The sequence below is a fragment of the Dermacentor silvarum genome, chromosome 3 (genome assembly GCF_013339745.2).
Source record: "Dermacentor silvarum isolate Dsil-2018 chromosome 3, BIME_Dsil_1.4, whole genome shotgun sequence".
NCBI classification, from domain to species: Eukaryota; Metazoa; Arthropoda; class Arachnida; order Ixodida; family Ixodidae; genus Dermacentor; species Dermacentor silvarum.
The window spans coordinates 191,840,884-191,859,430 of NC_051156.1; the positions used below are offsets into that span (position 1 = coordinate 191,840,884).

General features: G+C 43.0%; 2 protein-coding genes across 2 annotated transcripts; both read left to right on the plus strand.

The window, feature by feature from the left end:
- The first annotated feature begins 126 nt into the window (after positions 1-126).
- LOC119446350 (zinc finger CW-type PWWP domain protein 1-like) lies at positions 127-16,264 on the plus strand. Its single transcript, XM_037710763.2, has 13 exons — positions 127-809; positions 893-1,041; positions 2,426-2,638; positions 3,128-3,242; positions 4,795-4,867; positions 8,108-8,221; positions 9,216-9,290; positions 9,630-9,699; positions 9,936-10,022; positions 11,368-11,469; positions 13,138-13,224; positions 14,064-14,165; positions 15,515-16,264. Exons 1-13 carry the CDS (start codon positions 790-792, stop codon positions 16,252-16,254), a joined length of 1,947 nt encoding a protein of 648 aa, XP_037566691.2. The 5' UTR covers positions 127-789; the 3' UTR covers positions 16,255-16,264.
- Positions 16,265-16,420: 156 nt separating this feature from the next.
- LOC125944419 (nucleolar and coiled-body phosphoprotein 1-like) lies at positions 16,421-17,539 on the plus strand. The gene has a single exon (XM_049664882.1). It carries the CDS (start codon positions 16,421-16,423, stop codon positions 17,537-17,539), a length of 1,119 nt encoding a protein of 372 aa, XP_049520839.1.
- The last annotated feature ends 1,008 nt before the right edge of the window (positions 17,540-18,547 follow it).

Genomic DNA, 18,547 nt, shown 5'->3' on the forward strand with positions numbered 1-18,547 from the left:
GCCTGTCGTCGACCTAATTGAGAAACATCAACTAATTGACTACTCGAAGAGTGTTTTGCACAGCGTAGACTCGTATAGTAAATACACGAGCCTTCGGTTTGCTCTGAAAACAAATGTTTTAACTTAACTGTCAACGCCAGTCAACTTCCGCTTTTGCGTCACGATAAAGGGCGCGATTTACGAGCGAGCGCAAAAAGCATAACAAAAGCGCATATACGTTAGATTTCGACAAATCAGCTGATTGTGTAGTTTTCTTGATGACCTATTACAACGCTCGATCGCCCTTTTGATTCCAGAATTCATTTCATTTTGCGCAGTTTATTATTCTTTTGTTTGATTTACCGAGTACTGCGCACGAGCACGTCGCTCGACAACTGCAGCAGACGATGCGAACTTCTTTCTTCTTCCAGACGTTACGTTAATTCAAACGTGCAGACGAGCTTTATGAACGCGAGGAATTGAGCGAAAAAACACCACCAGTAAACATTTTTTAGTCGGTGCAACGCGAATTAAAACGACAAATCAGGTTCTCGCGAGTATCGCGCTTTTCAAAATTTTCGTACAGCAGACGATAATCAGCGACAGCCAGAAACCGCCAGATCGCCATATCTAGTCGTCGCGTCGCAGCATCGGCGGGATATTTGCTGCGAGCTATTTCTGAGAAAGGAGATCACATCGCTTTTTTTGCGAGCTTAAAGACAAGCCCTCGACGAGCGCAGTTTATTTGTACCTACACCTTTTTCCGCAAGTGTAGCGCGTTCATTTAAAAAGGACGAACCGAACGTGCGAATGCAGGGGCCCGATATGAGGTACAGTCTCGGTACTTCCTTTTGGAGTCATAGCCGAAACTTTGCAACTATTTTCTTATGTTCTGTCTCTTCAACCTTCTCAGAGGAGACGGCGACACCGGACAAACGACGCCGCACAGAGGTTCGACGCGCGGGATTCTCCCACCAGTGCCTGGAGCCCCGGTGAAGAAACGGAATCGCTGCCAATCCGCCAAAGGGTCGCTGACGCCTAAGAGGCTTGTCTACAATGGTGGTAAAATTACACACATTATCCGCACGCATAGTTTCTTCAATACATATTTATAGAAATTAGCGACCGTGAATGGGCATAATACATCTGGAATATCCACAGTTATATGCGTGAATCTCTCGGTCTTCAAATACTCAATCAGCTTCTGCAGGAACCACACGAACAATGTAACAGATGTATAAACGAATGAAACTATATATCTACCTTCAACCATATAAAATTCATGGTTTATTATATGTTCTGTCTCACCGAGTCGTCTGACCATGGGGTTTTACATGTACATAATCGTAATTTCAGAGCGAAAAAAATACTGCCAAATAATTACTATCAGTATGTGACAAGCATGCTTTAGTTATAAATTGTACTGCAGTCATCCTACATGCAATTGTTTTCAGTGCTGCAAATTTTCACCAGATTACATATGACCCTTCTTATTTTCATAGACACACTAATAGGAGTCACGGTCCTATAGTTATGGATTTGCATTCCAATTGGACAAATGTTCCTCTTCATACTGACATTGCCACAGCTGCTACCGTAGCAATACTGTACTAGTACAATATTGCTACAGGTGTACAGAATGTAAATGAGGATCAAGTCACAATTAGTTATGCACAATAATCTTTGCCTCCTCACATATGCATTGAGATATATATGTATTTCACCATCGGGCAAGTTGTTTGGACAAGTGCTTTCCAGCATTAAGTTGGGAGAAATAGTCCAGACAAGACAGCATAGTCTAGTGGCAATCTAGCGAGTACGCTGAATATACAATAATAAAGGCAAGAGAAATTTTTGGCCTGGGTGATGTGTGGTTCAGTGCAGCTCCTGTGTCAATGTCAAAAAAAAAAAGGGGGGGGGGGGGGAGGAGAAAGACTTGTCATCTATTTAGACCTGTGTCACATATATTGTAAGCTGCATCAAAGCTAGGTGTCCTTTCCAAAGTCATTCTTCTTCTCTGATTACGGCATATATATTCTGCAGGATCAAACAATAAACCAGCACTCTATCTTGCCTAGTCTATTCATTTCTCCCACCTTTCCAGTGAGAACAAGGCTAAGCCTCTGTTATTTGCTGTTGAAAGGTGCATGTGTTTGCTAATCAGGATCCAAGGCTGCAAAGTACCACTGCTATGTACCACTTCTATAGTCGCGTCACAGCCTGCCGATGGACTTTCACATCTCACACACCATCTGTGGTTCTGAGTGTGAAACTAGAATAACACCTGATGATCGAGCATTCTTTAGCAGAGCAGCATGTATAATCAAACTTACCTGATGATGGGCCACAATTTAGTACTAACACAAATTACCACCATTTGGCTGTTCCAAATGTAGTGCCATGTTAGAATACCTCATGTATGAATCCATCTTTTGTTTCCACACAGTGTCTCAAACACAGGAAGGGACCCAAGACACAAGCGAATGCCTTGACCCTGACTCCAGCCAAGAGATGCAAGAGCTACTTGAAACTAGGATCAACACTGTTGAGGGAACATGGGTGCAATGCGATAACCTGGAGTGCAACAAATGGCGGTACCTTGCCAATGTCATCGATCCCAGTGAGCTTCCCGAGAAGTGGTTTTGCTCCATGAACAGCGGTATGCACGAGGTTTCTGTCCTTGAAAACAAATAGCACAGGATGCTGACTGAAACAGTGCATTTAGTGAGAGCTAACCGCAATTGGCCTCTGTATGACACTTCAGTAGATGAAGAGAGGGACAAGGAGAAGAGACAGAGAGAAACGAGCAGCCTGTGAAGTATTTTGTTTGCATTAAAAAAAAAAAGCCTTCATTACAGATTTTGCGTTTGTCGCAAAATTTGTAAAACTGTGTGCAAGTAGTAGTGGAGCAGAATGTATCCGAGTGGACAAGTGGAGTAAGGAAATAATTCAGACACTCAATTAAGCTCCTTACAATCTGTAATCACTACCAGGGCTAGCTACTCTGAACAAAAATGATCTGTATGACAGTATCAGTATGCGAACCTGAATTCAGTCTGCAAAAGTGTACCGTAAACATGTAGGCTTTACATGACTTCATCACACATTTTTTTTACATTACTTTGGATCTTGCTGGACTTTTTGGCAGATCCGAAACACAACACCTGCGAAGCTGAGGAAGATGATCTGCCCGATGATGACTTGCTGGAAACAAAGTACTTCGTTGGCTCACTAGTCTGGGCCAAAGTGAACACATATCCATGGTAAGATTGTTATCCAATAAGGAAGGCTTCAGTAGAGTTCCTCAGTCATCTTGGTAGTGTCCTTAAAGACAAATGCACTATATCCTTAGGCAACTTTTTAATATGCAGGGGAAGTTGCCTTATCCTTGCCCTGGTTAAAAAATGCAGTTTTTTACAAAGTTCAAGCACATGATTAGAACTTATATGCCTCACTGAAGATAAGTAGCTATAGCCAAAGAAAAAAGATGTTGGCAGGAAGATAGACATCTGAAGTAACTATAACAGTGATTGAACAACAGATGTAACTAGAGTCAGTGTTTTGGCAAGTGGACATGTCTTCATCACAGTTTGACAAAGACGACGCCCCTTGTTAAAACGTTGGCTCCAGCGACACCCCTTGTTCGACCACTGTTGATAAATATCGGAGATATGGCTGCATTTGGGCACATTACCTTTTCCTTTTCTTTGGGTGAGCTGTTCGGCATTGTATCAAGATCCAAGTTTGCTATAATCAAGGCAGAAGCTATGTTTAACAGGCTGAGCTGACGCTGAACTATGGGAGTTGCACTAAAGAATAAATTGTGCATGTTATGATCCAAGTATAACAACTCAAAATAAGAGGCTGCTGTTTGCGAGCAGCCGAGGACAATAGAACGACTTTTACATTGAGCTACCTACTCAAGTTACAACTGAAACCAATTACACCCTTAGATGAAATTTATTAAGGAGTCTCTCACATTTCTAGTCTTCGTATTCGAGTTGTCCAATTGACCATTCATTTGTCCACATAGCGCATAACAAAATAGCGAAACGCACACAAAGTGCTTACAGTGCTTCTCCAAGCCCAGAGCCACAGAAGATCAATAATTGCTTTTAGCTGTCTGAATAGAAGTCCTAAGTATAATTAAAAGGGGAAAAAAAAAAGACTAGCAGAGCGGGACTTATCAGTCATACAAAAAGGTTTTGTATAAACATTTAGCACCAATGTGCCTTCTACTTTTTTTTCTGCCACTATGCTGGCCAAATGTGCGTACCTTGTGAGTCCCATGTCACTCACCGTACTGTATGGAGAGGAAGCCAGTGAGGTAACGACAGACCCGGCCAAAGGCGTTGCTGGTGCATGACATCAGGTACAGGGAGTGATGTCAGAAGAGATAAACGAAAAACAGAAGAAATTACAGACTCGCAGTTTTACATACAAGCTGCAGATTGCTGTAGGTGAGGCAAGGAAGCCTTCCAAAGTGACATGACCTTGGAGTAGTTAGTGATCATCACAAATGGACATAATGAGAGCAGATGAAACACCACGGCGAAAAAAAATAGTGCTCCATCACTGTCTGTCTGCTTATTCATGGTTTTCTTACGTGCTCAATGTGTTAAATTGTGTGAGGAAACCTTGCACGCTGTAACTGCCTACTAAGTCCGTTGCAGATTTTCTGCTGCCCTTCGCACGTGTATGCTGCCTCCTGCCCTCATAAACTTTACTCATTTCGATTCAGATTCATTCGGCTCAATCTCTTCTTGGAAACCTATAGAACTTGGCGACTGACTTCCTTTTTGTCGTTATTACTAGGTGGCCTGCCATGATTGATGACGATCCTGACTTGGGTGTCTACGAATGGAGAGAAAGCGAACATGGCCTACCGGTAAGTGCACAGCTTTATACCACAAGCATGACATAGTGCTGCAAGCACATGTGCCATTAAAAAAAATGCAAAGCTATGACATTGCACCAATGTTTATCACTAGGCAACTGTGCCTGCAGTACACCAGCAGTGAGCTGCTGAACAAGCTATTCCACTGTTTGACATGCTTACAGCACTAAAAATATTGAAGCACATAACACGAGAAAGACCGGGATGGGCACTGAACATCAACACGCCTGTCTTTTCATGCGGTGTGCTTCTGTTTTTTCCAGTGGTGGAAATAAGTGAAACTGCTCGAACCAACTAGCCCAGCTTTATGCCTTAACTACTAAACTATTGCGCATTCCAAGCAGCACTAAGAAAAAAAGAACAGCCTCCAAAAGGACGAACTATACTGATCCGGCCAGCACAGAGATTGGTATTTAGAGACATGACAATTAACAAAGATTGGAATCTTTTTTTTTTTTTTTTGTCGAATTTATAACACACAGCATTTAGTGCAGCGTACTTGCAGAAATCATGTACTCAGGTATATGCGACATTACGGGTACAGCAAATATGTGTAGAAAGAATGGGTTAACACCACTTAGCTCTGTTCGAATCGTGAGCAACTAAGTTTTCATATGAGGAGATTAGCGAGACAGCAGCGCCTTTGAGCCATTTGATTTAATCAAGTGTTTGCAATGTATGCATTTACAGGGAAGGGAACATGCGAAAGCAAAAACATAAGACGCTCGCTGAGCATAGGCATATTTAAGGTAGAGAGAGAATGAGAAAGGGAGGGAAGAGGAGCACAAAGTGTGTGTGTGTGGGGGGGGGGGGCATCTTGAAAGTGGTACTGTCGGCTGCACACTGGCAAATCAAACAAAACAACAGCTGAGGCAATGTTTCTCTTCAGAATGGTGACGACGTAAGTATTGCTTTTTTTTATTACGTATCCCCATCTTGGGCAGCAAGGATTGTTTTTCGGGCTTACCCACAACGCACTGTAGCAGGTGATGATCAGTGGACTGCACTATGCAGCTATGGGTGGCAGTTCTCCGCAGTGCTAGGCACCTACCGGACTTGTCTTGCACGCTCGCATTCTTGAACAGGCTGCCGCTAGGCAGTCCAAAACAAGATTCACTTTCCACCACTTGCATCGTCTTGAGTTCCTTGGGGCCATCTAACCATCTTTGAAAACAAAATTGGCATTGCTTTTTATAATTTACCGGTCTCTAATGGGTTACTAGTGCGATTGATAATCTGATCATCTGTTACTGACACTGTTCTTGTTAGAGATAACTGTTACTGACATTTTTCAGCCTCGTTTAAGGCAATGGTAATCTGTAAATCTAATCAATAAGTAAATGAATGAATGAACAAACGAATGAATGAATGAATTAATTAATGAACATGCATGCCCACACACAGAGTGAGGAGGTTTGCGGTGACTTCAGGGAAAATGTGGAAACAGTGAATAAACATTAGCATCTCGATATGCAAGTCTGGTTATGGGCATCATCTTTGTTGGCCGTAACGTGAAGCTACTCATTCTGGCATTGTTTCTTGATTGCGAGGTAGGAACAGATTGGTACTCAGCTGTATGAGCAACACAATTGTGAAATTTATTTTGAAACTATCTTTGTTTATGATGTATGTATGAGCCAACTTACAGTGTGCTTGTGTGACTTTCTCCATAAGAATGATTCATAATTTGCTACACAGCATGAAGCATTTCATGAATGATGCTACCAGCAGTGCTAACATATGTGCCGGAAACATCACAGGGATGGCTAGATCTTGCACAAGTCTGGAGAAAGAAAATGATTAGTGGTACTTGGCCATGTCAGCTAGAGTATAAAAGCTCTCCCTAAAGGAGAAAGAGCCAACAGGAATTAATTCACGAAAAATTGAAGAATGTCTCTATGCAAGAGTTAGGTAGCATAAAAGAGCAAAGTAAATAATTTTCATTATTTTTTGTCGCTTTAGTTCTACACTGGTTTCCATCGAGCTATGTGTATATTTCATACATGTTGTCAAAAAAAGCTGGTTTATTCAGTGCCTTTCTCGAGCTTGCCTTGTATACATGTGACCTAGATTTAATCGCCTGTCAAGTGCACCATATCAATTTTTTTCATGTACAGCCTCTGCCAGAAGATGGATTCAATGTGATAATTTCCCAAAGAAATGTCACTAGGACAATTCAGACCGCCTGTGTTTTTTAATGCGCATTTACAACTCAGTACATGAAAATTGTATTTCACTGAGAATGTTGTCCCCAGCAAAATGCATCTGTAGTGGCTAGGAATTGAACCCAGGACCTTGTCAGCAGCTGAGTACCACTTTGTCACTAGACATAAAGACACCAGGAGTACAAGAGTTGCGAAGTCCTAGCTATATTGTGTCGCACCCTAAAAAATAATGGCCTGCAAAGCTCTAGCAAGTGGAGGTGCGTATGTCTCCCACTCCAGCGAATTCAAGCAGTGAAGATTGTGGGGTCTCAAGTGCTCTTGGTAACAAAGGATGCAGTACACAAAATGCAATGAAAACACAGAACAGCATTTATTGCACCTTCATAGAATACCAGCGAGCTGACATACAATGAATGTAGCATATCGATAAGAAACGCTGAGGAATCGAGGAAGATCAAGAGCTTACTCGCTCAGAAGAATACTGAGCGAGTAATGTTTGCCCTTGCCGGACACCGAAGCCCAAGTCATTTGCATGTGCAGTCTCACGAACAGAGGCACATATAAGAGATCATGTCCGTCCATGCTAGTGTCATGCTCTGAAGCTTTTTGTGGGATAGTCTCGCGAAGTGCATCTATAAGCACAGGGCTGGTCCGCACGTGATGCCATTTCGTAGTTGAAGAGGAAAAAGCAAGTTCCCCTTGCACCCAAGTGTCCATGCTGTCAGGTGGTGCTAACGTCGAGACACTCTCTCGTCGTACTGCATAGCTACAACACCGACTCCCTCCACCCGCATGTGTACTGTGTGGGGAAGCTGGATGCCAGGAGGCATGAGATACTTGTGTGGAAAACATCTGGGACTGCAAGAGTGCTTATAAGATGCAATAAAAATCTGCCTAGAGCCAGCTGCAATACCGCACTTGCTGACCTTGTTTCTTCTAGTACCCTTTATTCCCTTTCCCCAGCACAGGGTAGCCAGCCGGTACTTACACTGGCTAACCTCCTTGTCTTTCTATCTCTGTACCATTATCCGCTAGCTAAGTCGTCGTTCTTCTTGATCTGTTGCAGACAAGTTACCACGTGACCTTTCTGGACCAAAAGGTGACACGGGCTTGGGTTCGAGATAGGTTTTGCGTACCTTTTCGACAGGCACACAATCATGATGGGCCTGCAGGGAACAAGGCAAGTGACATTGTGCGTGATGCTGCAAGTGTGCCTGTTCCCACTAAACGCAGCAATGGTGTGGCTTGCTGGAAAGTTATACCAATCTGCAGACTTGTGCGGTCTAGTAACACTGTGCTCGTTTACTGCGATTGCTGCAGGGTGTCCCACTGTGACAGCTTATTATAGTTAGTGAACACTGGAATCTTCTCAAAAACAACTTATTCTCTGTGATGCCCACGACGTTGTCCGATATATTAGTGCCTGTCGTGGCTATATGGCCGAACCTTTCTGAGTTATCTGTTCTTCACAGTGTCCATTCAGTACTAGTGCTTGTGTAAATCCTCTTTTGTTACCATAATAATGATTTTTGCCATTTTAATCCGTGGCAGCACAAACCAGCTGAATAAAACTGCACTTGTGCAGCTATGCTTTCACAACAGTTTCCCGGCATAATTCGGTACACCACTGCCATTACCCTCAGTAGCCTGTGTCGGTGTATGAGGCCCCTGTCCCACCAGGTTGTTTGAAACTTCACTGCACCTGTAGGAATTGCACATAAAGCAATGATTGCAATAGAGGATAACACTCTAACTTAGCACAGTGACTTTTAAAACATGACCCAAACCTGCCAGCCCATTCTTTGCACTAATAAAGAGTTTTAGCGTGTCCAGTATTCCGCTAAATGCAGGTAGATCGGGTGGAATAGCAGGTGAGCAAACATGAGTGGCCCACACAGTGCATCGGTGCAGGCAACTCACGTTTGCGCCTCTGCTCATCTAGTAAAACACCCAGTTTGTTTGCGTTTGCTGATATAGTTTGTAGTTTGCTTGTGTTATGTGTAGAAAAGACACTGTAGAAATGCCCTAGCATGGTATCTTGACTGTGGATTCCTCTTCTGCATATTCTGTTCGTGTAAAGTTGTGTGGAACCTAAATGAACTTGAAACCACTGAAGCTCTTGAATTCGTTCAGAATCAGTAACCTTGTCACTCATTTTTATGGCTTTCCATCAGGTTCCTGGCTACTACAGAAAGATGTTCGATACAGCAGTGGCGACTGCTGAAATAGCACTCAAGATGACCGTGGCGGTAAGGACATTTATGACAGCAGCCTAGGCTTTGTGTCAGTTTAACTGTGGAATTTTTGTATATAAGCGTTATGCATTATTCGGAAATGTTGCTGAACTTTGGTTACGGATATTCTGCTATACGAATACAGCAGCTGTGACTTACGGTGAAATAGAATAAGGTTAAGCATCTTTACAAGACAGGCTTTTCTGACTGATTGCTTATGAAAAATCTTTGCGAACAGCAACAGTATTAATTAAGACTTATCTTTTAAGACTAAGTATGGTGGCAGAGTACAAGATAACAAGCCGAAAAGGTCCTTTTCCAATGGTAAAATTATATTTTTTTACACCTACACAGGAACGCATCAAGAGCTACTGCTTCCTGAATAAGTACCGAGGCACGCAGAACTCAGTCCAAGCTCCCAAAGGTACAGTTTATATCAGTGGTTGTTGCCGCAGGCAAGTGTGAGTTGAGTGCCCATCTTATTGCTACATGATAAGCTTCGTACCAATGGCACTCTAACATAAAACTGACCCCTTACGTCTACACTAATTTTTGAAGCTACTGTATAAGCACCACGCTAGGGATTAAATATATCAGAACAAAACTTCACAAAGGTCACTGAAAGTGCTAAAGTCAGTTCCTGGCATCCACGGCTTGCAGAGAAGCGTCCTCGCGGGAGACCGCGCAAAACCCCTGCACCTGATACACAGCCTGGCAAAGATGCAACGGCTGCAAAGCCAAGACAAGGTAAGGCACGAGCAAGCTATGCTAATAAGGCGCCATATGCTAGAGATTAAATATATCCAACAAAACTTCACAAAGGTCACTGAAAGTGCTAAAGTCAGTTCCTGGCATGCACGCTTGCAGAGAAGCGTCCTCGCGGGAGGACCGCGCAAAACCCCTGCACCTGATACACAGCCTGGCAAAGATGCAATGGCTGCAAAGCCAAGACAAGGTAAGGCACGAGCAAGCTATGCTAATAAGGCACCATTCGTAGGACAGTGCAAGCTGCCGGACCGTGCAACAAGCGATGGAAAGAAAAATGATGAGATGGAAAGACACCAGTATGATTTAGAGATCAAACATGGGTACACAACGTCCTAGTTGAAGAAAAAGAATTGGTGTAGGCAGGTCATGTGACTCGTGATCATGTGATGCTGTAGAACAGATAACCAGAGTTCTAATAGAGTAACAGACAAGGTCGAAAAAAGACTAGATAGTGTGATGAGATTATGAAATTGGCATATGGCAGGAGATCCACGGATTCAGCTGAATGCAAGGCAGCAGGCGTGATTGAAGATTGTTCGGTGAGGCCTTTATATTGTGGTTAGACTTAAATAGGTTGGCACTGGTTAATGATGACACTTTTCTTTTATAATTTAGGACTGACATGACTGTTCTCAAATGCCTGCACACATAGGCAGTAAAAGACATGAAAGTGCTCTGCGAGATTGCAACCAGTTGTTCTTCTGGTGCTAAGAGGATATCTTGAAAGGTTTCAATATGCCATTCTAATTATGGTCATCAATTGCCTGGTAATACATACTGTATGGCATTTGCTAATTTAATTGCAACATTGCTAAAGATAACTCAGTCTAATTTAACTTCATCGTTTAGTTTCTAAGACTGTAATTTGTGGCCTCTGGGTTCTTTTTTTATGAGCTCAGTTTTCATTTTTCCCTTTAAAAATACACAGTCGACACCAGAAAGCGTACAATTATTGTATTACCACGCCTTTTAAATTCATTAGTGTTCTCCAGGACTCATGAAATCATTCAAGTATTAACCGGAAGCTTCGACACAAGTCGACACACCAATTTTTCTGTTCAAACACACATGGAATGGCACAAATTCTTTCGTTAGGCAACCATTCTGCCAAGCTGGATGAAGTTTCTTGCAATGAAACTGGATAGACTTCAAGTGACCAATAAAACCATAATACCAACTCAACAAACATAAAAAGTCTGCAAGCAACATTAGTCACAGGAGAGAAAAAAAGAAATTTTAGCATTACCAGTACGTTTTTCTTTTAATCATTCTTTTTAACAATGGTGCTACTGCTCAGCTTAACAGCTGCATGAATGTTTCACAGGAGTGAAACGCCCAAGGGCACCGTTGTGTACAAATATTCAAGAAGCAAGCGACGAGGCTGAACAACCACATCCAAAGCAGTCGAAGGAAACCACCAAACAAGGTGAGGGATGGTTGGAAAATTCTAACTTTGCAACTTCGTTAAAAAAGAAAAAAAAACGGCAGCTGTACTACCGCTCTCTACACAAGGTGCAAGCAGTGACAGATTCCATCACTGTCAAGCAATGACAGATTTCATCGCTGTCACGAAGTTCCCTTAATTCTTTCTCTGACAAATTTGTTGCACTTGTAAAGAGCTTTATTAGAGTTCGGAGCAGCGCAGCGGCGCAGTCAAAACGTGACACGGCTTTCAAGCACGAGCGCTGTTGCTGAGCAAAAGCGCTGGACCCACTAGCGTCTGGGCCCACTAGAGCTGGACCCACTAGTGTCTCTGTTCGCTACACACTGTATGCTTTGTAAAAAATGAGAAAGTGCATTTGGAAGCATTCAGAAGCAGTCTAAAGAAAACAATTGGCCCTACATGCTTCATAAGCCAACATAGCCATGCAATATAACATTGCCACGTTGCCTACATCTCACTTATTTGTTTGTCAAAAGCTGCATAGTATTTATGTATATTCTTGTTGGATACACAGCAAGAGAAACATGTCCCTTTCCTAGTCGTTATGGCTGTTTTAAGGCCTCTCTGATTTCAACAACGATACTGCTCATAATGAACTGAACTTCTTGTTTCAATATCTTCGTTTTAACTACTGTTTTACTGTATTTTATATTATGACAGTCTCGAAACAAATCGTATCATAAAGTATTTAGGCATTCTCTCATTCTTCAAATTGTCAACAGTCAGCATGAAGCATAGACCCTTTCATTGTACCGGCATCACACAAAAAATCTTTTGGCATGTCCATTGCAAGCCAATGCAACAGGAAAACCATTAAGAAGATTGACCTTTGTCAACTTCGATTGAAAACTTCCCTTCATTTGTAATAACACCCTCTTATTTATTATTTTTCTTTTATTCGAACAGATTTTCCTGTAGCAGATCACACACTCTCACCTTGTCTTGAGAATCACTCTAGGAGGTGGAAATTGTTCGAATTCCAAATTGCAATGCTTGGTTAGCTAATTAACAGCCTAATTGTTCACTTTAGATTACTGCATGTGTCAGATCAAAGGCAAAGAGTAATGAGCGATGTCAGTTTAGCAGAAATCCTAGGCCAGCGCCAGTTTCAACATGTGCATCTCCAAAATGTGCTATGGAATAGATTGGCATTTCATTTGGTCGTGTTTTGAAAGTGATCAAGGCAGTCCTTCACAGAATGCCTATAGAGCTCATGGCCCCTTTTTTGTTCCAAGCCGATCTCTCAAAAGTGGGGACAGTCTCACCCCTCCCCGCCCGATTTCTGCAAAATGAACTTGACTTCACCAGTGCCTTGCTTCAATCCTGAAACTGCAATAACTTACGTCTTAAGTGCTTATTCAAGAGCCAAAGTTGTAGAACTTTGTTAATATTTCGAGGGAACACAGATTTGCTGCGAAAGTAACGTCTGCTTCTTCAAATATTCCACATAATCCACCTAAAAAATTGTGAGGTATATGCTGCAGGTTGTTAAAAAAAATGTGTATGGGATTAAAAAAAAAATGGTATATGTACTACTTCTCATAACTTCGAGGAGCTGCAAGAAAAATCATTTAAATGAGATAGAAAAGAAAGCATTGTTACTATTGAGAAAGGTTGTGAGAGAATTAAAATGCCCATTTACCAATGCAGGAAAGACAACTCCACGTGGTAGACCACGGAAGGTGAATGCATCGCCGACACAACCCAGCACAGAAGTCACCTCACAAGTAAACCAAGGTAAAAAACAGAGCAACTTAACTACTGCAACGGATGATTGCAGGCATTGCCATTGGGTGTTCAATGCGTTGGACATTTTTCAACATATCCAAAGCACTAATCGCTAAACTTAAAAATTATCGCGTTTTACGTGCCAAAACCATGATCTGATTATGAGGCACGCCGTTGTTGGGGACTTCGGAATAATTTGAATCACCTGGCGTTCTTTAATGTGCGCCTAAGTCTAAGCACACGGGTGTTCTTACATTTCGCCCCCATTGAAATGCAGCCACAGCAATCGTTAAGTTGTTAAAGCAGAAGGATGCAGATGCTAGTATTTTTTGCCACAGAACGCTATCATAAGCTATAAAAGCTATTTACTTGATGAGCCATTGAAACGAACAAATAAATGCAGCAGATCTGCACAAAATTCCTTTGAAATAGTGATGTTAGAAGGTCAATTTAGTGTTAGATGTGTGGGTTCAATGGCGCCGGCGCCTCCCTCAATCCCCACAGATGATATATCTGCACTAGCCAGGATGTTATACAAAATGCAATGATATTGCTGCTTGCAACTAAAAGAAAATTAGGTGTACCATCCCGGTGAAATGTAACATGAATGTACAGGATGAAATGCGCACTCTTACACTAAGCCACAGAAATTTTTGCCCACCACGACATAGGACTAATGCATAATCACTCGCTGAATGTGCATGACGTTTCACCGCGCTGCTTATTTGGAAAATGAATGCATAATCACAAAGAACCCTTTAAAATGTGCTCTTGGTTGATTCAAATAACTCACTACGTGTGCCCACCTTTGTGTATTGTTTCACTGACTGGCCATTTTTGTCGCACAGCCGTGAAACGCCCGAGAGGAAGGCCGCGCAAGAACTTTTCCATTGAAAGCAGTAAGCCTGCACAGTCCCGCCCAAAGAAGCCAACGGCTAGCTCAAAACAAGGTGGGAGTATGAAAGGCTGTCAGGTCTGCTTGGTTCTTTAAGAGAAGCATGCCCATACGTTATACCGACATCTTGTTTCAGTGTGTTTAGTGTATGCAAGGAAAACATCTTTGTCAGGCCTAGTCTAGCTATTTTAATAAGCATTGAGCTCTTTAAATGTGTTACAAAAAGCTGGCACATTGGTGTCTTAACAGTAGCTGGAGCTCGGGAGTCGTCACATTGCTCTGCATAGGAAAAAATGTGCCGAATCACTTTGCTTGCATCTGACACATGCGCCCATGTTTGTGAACCTAACATCAACAGCATAAAAATGCTCCCTTCTGCACACACAAAGTAATTAGCTGAAGCACTAACAACGAAAAAAAGAACCGCAGGAAAACTCCTGATTCTGCTATTGCTATAAGAAAAGAAATTATAAAATCCTGGGCAGTGATGCTAACATGCCCAATTCTTGTGCCACCGAAACCTTTTTTTTTTTTACACGATTATTATGGCAAAAATATAAGGTGGACGTGCCTGTCAGAATTTATAGGGACACCAAAGAAAAAAATAATTTGAACTGTATCAATTACCGAACTTACTTTTATACAATACCAACAAAGCCATCCTTACTGTGAGAGCAGGCTTGATAAGCCAGAAAAGACAACAAAAATGTAAGATAAGTGTAGTTCTTGAGAGTTCCCCCTCGCAGTTCCTGCACCAGCTCATCGTGATGTCATGGATTTTGATGCCGTTTGCGTGGGCCTAGTTAAAATTTTCTGTTGGTAAAGATGGACAACATTGTATTTAAAAGGAGCCAAAGACTGAACTTAGCAAGTCTCAAGGCCTACTACTGCGCCACAATTGATCAAATAAAAAAAAAAATACTTTGAAATCCACGACATCGCACTCACGTGCCAGCACTGGGGTTTTGGTGCGAAACTTAAAAATTGGAAGTTTGGCCTACATTTTATTTCCTAATAATCATCCTATTATCACAAAGCTAACGAAAATGGTGTTATGAAAGAATACTTTATCATTCTAAACTGATTAAAAATTAAAATTAATTTCTGGGGTGTTAGCTGCCAAGGCACGGCATTATGAGGCACGGCGTAGTGAGGGACTCCGGATTAATTTAGACCACCTATGATCCCCTGCATCATGTACATGGGCGTTTTTGCATTTCACTCTCCTGAAATGCGGCCGCCGTGGCCGTGATTCGATCCCACACACTCTGGCTTAGTAGCGCAATGCCATGGCCACTACGCCACCACGGCGGGTCATTCTAAACTGATTTTGTGTTCATTTAATGTAGACACCAGTCATATACAGAGGCATGCAGAGTATGACATCTAGGAATGTTCTTTCAGCACTGGAGCTCGAGCGTGAAGACATGGAGCCCGGTGATTGCAAGAAAGCCTCTGCAGCGCTGGCAGCACCCACAACGCGTATTTTAAAGCAACCAGCAAGAGGCAAGCTGTCAGCGATTCAATCCAAGAGAAGAATTGAAGAAACTATACAAGCACAAACTTACGAAAAGGGATCCAAAGAAAACGTGAGCATCGTGACTGCCTCCTTAATTCCGACAGTGACAACAGCTTCGGGCAAGACCAAAGTCGTTGCACACGATGCTGGCGTGACAGTGTCAAAGAGGCACGCAGAACACGAAACCCAAAATGAAGAAGCTGGAGCTCCTTCTGAGCAATCTCTTTTCACATCCTCAACTGATCATAAAAACCCCGATTCAATGGGAGCTACGGCATTCCCACAGCCCATCAAGAACCCAGGATGTGCTTTCAAGATGTCCGCCGTCCCAAATCCCGCCGAGAAAAAAGATGACTCGGCGGTCTGTGCAGGAGTGACTATAGACAGTGTGACAGAGAGTGACAGGGTGAAGCTACGAACAGACATCGACGTTACTCATGCTCCCATAGATAACGCCACTGCGCAAGCCGAACCTGACAGTGACAAGTCACCTACCAGAACCAAAGCTGATGATGCCAAGCTGCTCGTGCCTCGACGAGATTCAACAGAGGCAGAATTTGTCTACTCTATTCCATCGTTCGACAGCGCAGAGGCTCAGCTTGATGCTATGATGTCAATTCTCTGATTGAATTCCTCGACAAAGACACAGGCGATTGACTACAGGTCAATGCTTGGCACTCTTAACAAGGCTGGTAAGAATATTGACGCAATTAAGCCGAATCAACTGCTACTGCCATGTGATCCTATGGAATATAGAGCCTCCAGTGGATACACTCCCAATTGAAGAGCCCATGAATGCCTCTGGGTGTGACTCAAATGACACAAGTCAGCCATGGCAGCCACAACCTGTGGAATTAGGGACTGCATCCAAGGTGGCCCTTATTGAACAGCCAATGCAGAGGGCAAGCAGTGAGACAGAAGTTCATGCGGTGGTTCTATCAGAAATGGGACTACAGTCAAGCCACCGAGCTAAAGAGCCAAATAAGGTTCCATCTGGGGCAGCAAAAGCCCGAGGTGTCAAGACTGCCTCGAAGGCCAGCACTCCAGCTGATAAGCCATCCTCTACCAGCAGGGTCAAGCCCATCAATTTGAGTAATAACAAGGACACTGCAGTCATGGTCTGGAACAAGAGCAGCAGCAGCAGTCTTGAAACCAGCACAAGTGAACAAGAAGTTGACAAGGTGAAGGGAGTGGCTGTAGCCAAAAACAAAGAGAACCACAAGCCACCATCTGCCATTACGCAAAGCACAGCTCCAGCAAAGAAAGGAAAGACAATATCCAAGCCAAACCGTCCACCGCATGAGATGGTGCCACCAAAAGCACCCCCTCCAAAGAAGTCCGGTTTCAAGGTTCCAAAGAAAGAAGTAACCTCAAAAGCAGAAGCAAAGCATTTGCAAGCTGCTGCACTAGTTAATGGAGGTCAGCCAGGGGCAAGCACTAGCAAAGTGGCCGAGGCGAAGCTGCAAGCTTCAGTGGCAAACCTGAACAAAGCTAACTCGAAAGCTAGTTCCAACAAAGCAACCGAGGCAAAGCCACAAGCCGCGACAGCAGAAGCGAATGCAACTCACTCCAAAGCTGGTACCAGCAAAGCAGCTGAGGTTAATCTGCAGGCTGCCCCATCACACCTCAATGATGTGCCACCAAGGGCAAGCACCAACACGTCGTCAACTGACACAAATACACAAGCTGTGCTGGTGAACACAGACCAAGCCCAGCCGAAGTTGAGCACTGGCTGCATAGTCGACTCGGAAGACAGCGACTTTGAGTCACTCTCAAACACGCAGGAGCTCACGTTTGAGGACACGCTGTCTTCAATTTCCCAGAGCTTAGAGATGAGCCAGGAAGAGGATTCAGACTTTGCTAGCTTGGAAGGCGTGGACGGCTCACAGCCATTTGACATGGAAGAGTAGAACGGCGCAACTTTTTTTTGTTTGTTGTTTCACGCTTTTTCCTTTCGAGTAATGCGTTGTTCTGCTGTCTGGAGCCAAGTCGTATCCAGCTGACTACTTTTTAATGAGATGCCCATCCCAACGAACAATCTGTCAACTCAAGTTGATCTGACAGTGGTGCTGGCAGCACCAGAAAGTTCTGTGCACATTCTGTGCCGATTACCCTGGGCCAACTGTGATTGAAGTTAGCCTCACGGCTAAAGGTCATTCACAGCACACGGTGAATTTTTACATGGATTTAGAAGTTCGGAAGTGTTACATGTTTATTTTATTTCTTGAAAATGATTTTTTTTTCTTTATTGCCTGGAGCCAAGCTGTGCCCAATTGTCAGCTAGTCAGGACATGCACAGAAATGCCTCTGCCAAGTTAACATCCGACAAAGACACAGCCAAACGAGTTCACTGCTTGCATGACGAACAACTCTCTAGGCCTGCCCCAACCATGTTCTGGTCCAAGCCCATTCTAGTCTGGTATTCTCGAACCCACTGTCATCTTTAAAAGAACTGGCAAGACTTACAAAGATCTGGACTTTCAGCAGAATACGTATGCTCATCAGTTCAGATTATTTTTTGTTACAAGCAGTTATCCTCAAGAGAACCTGCATTTTGTTAAACATTACACTGTTATTCAAAACTGTACTAAAATAAAATAAAGGGATTGTTGCATTCTACTGTACTTGACTGAATTTCTGCATTGTGGAACTGGGTACTTTTGCTGTCGTGTAACAAATTGGATGGTATACCAAAAGAGATGTCCACCGCTGAGAACCTATAACGATTTTGCAATCTTACATTCAAGCAGAATCTTGGTTTGACAAAGTTGGCAAGTCATACTTAAGTAAATTCGGCAACAGCTTGTCCAGTCACAATGTTCTTTGTCAGCATATGTTTTTTGCCGTTAATATTCTTGCATTCAACATCACAATGTTCAAACGCAGAGAAAAAAGAAAAAAAAAAAGATTCCCATGTC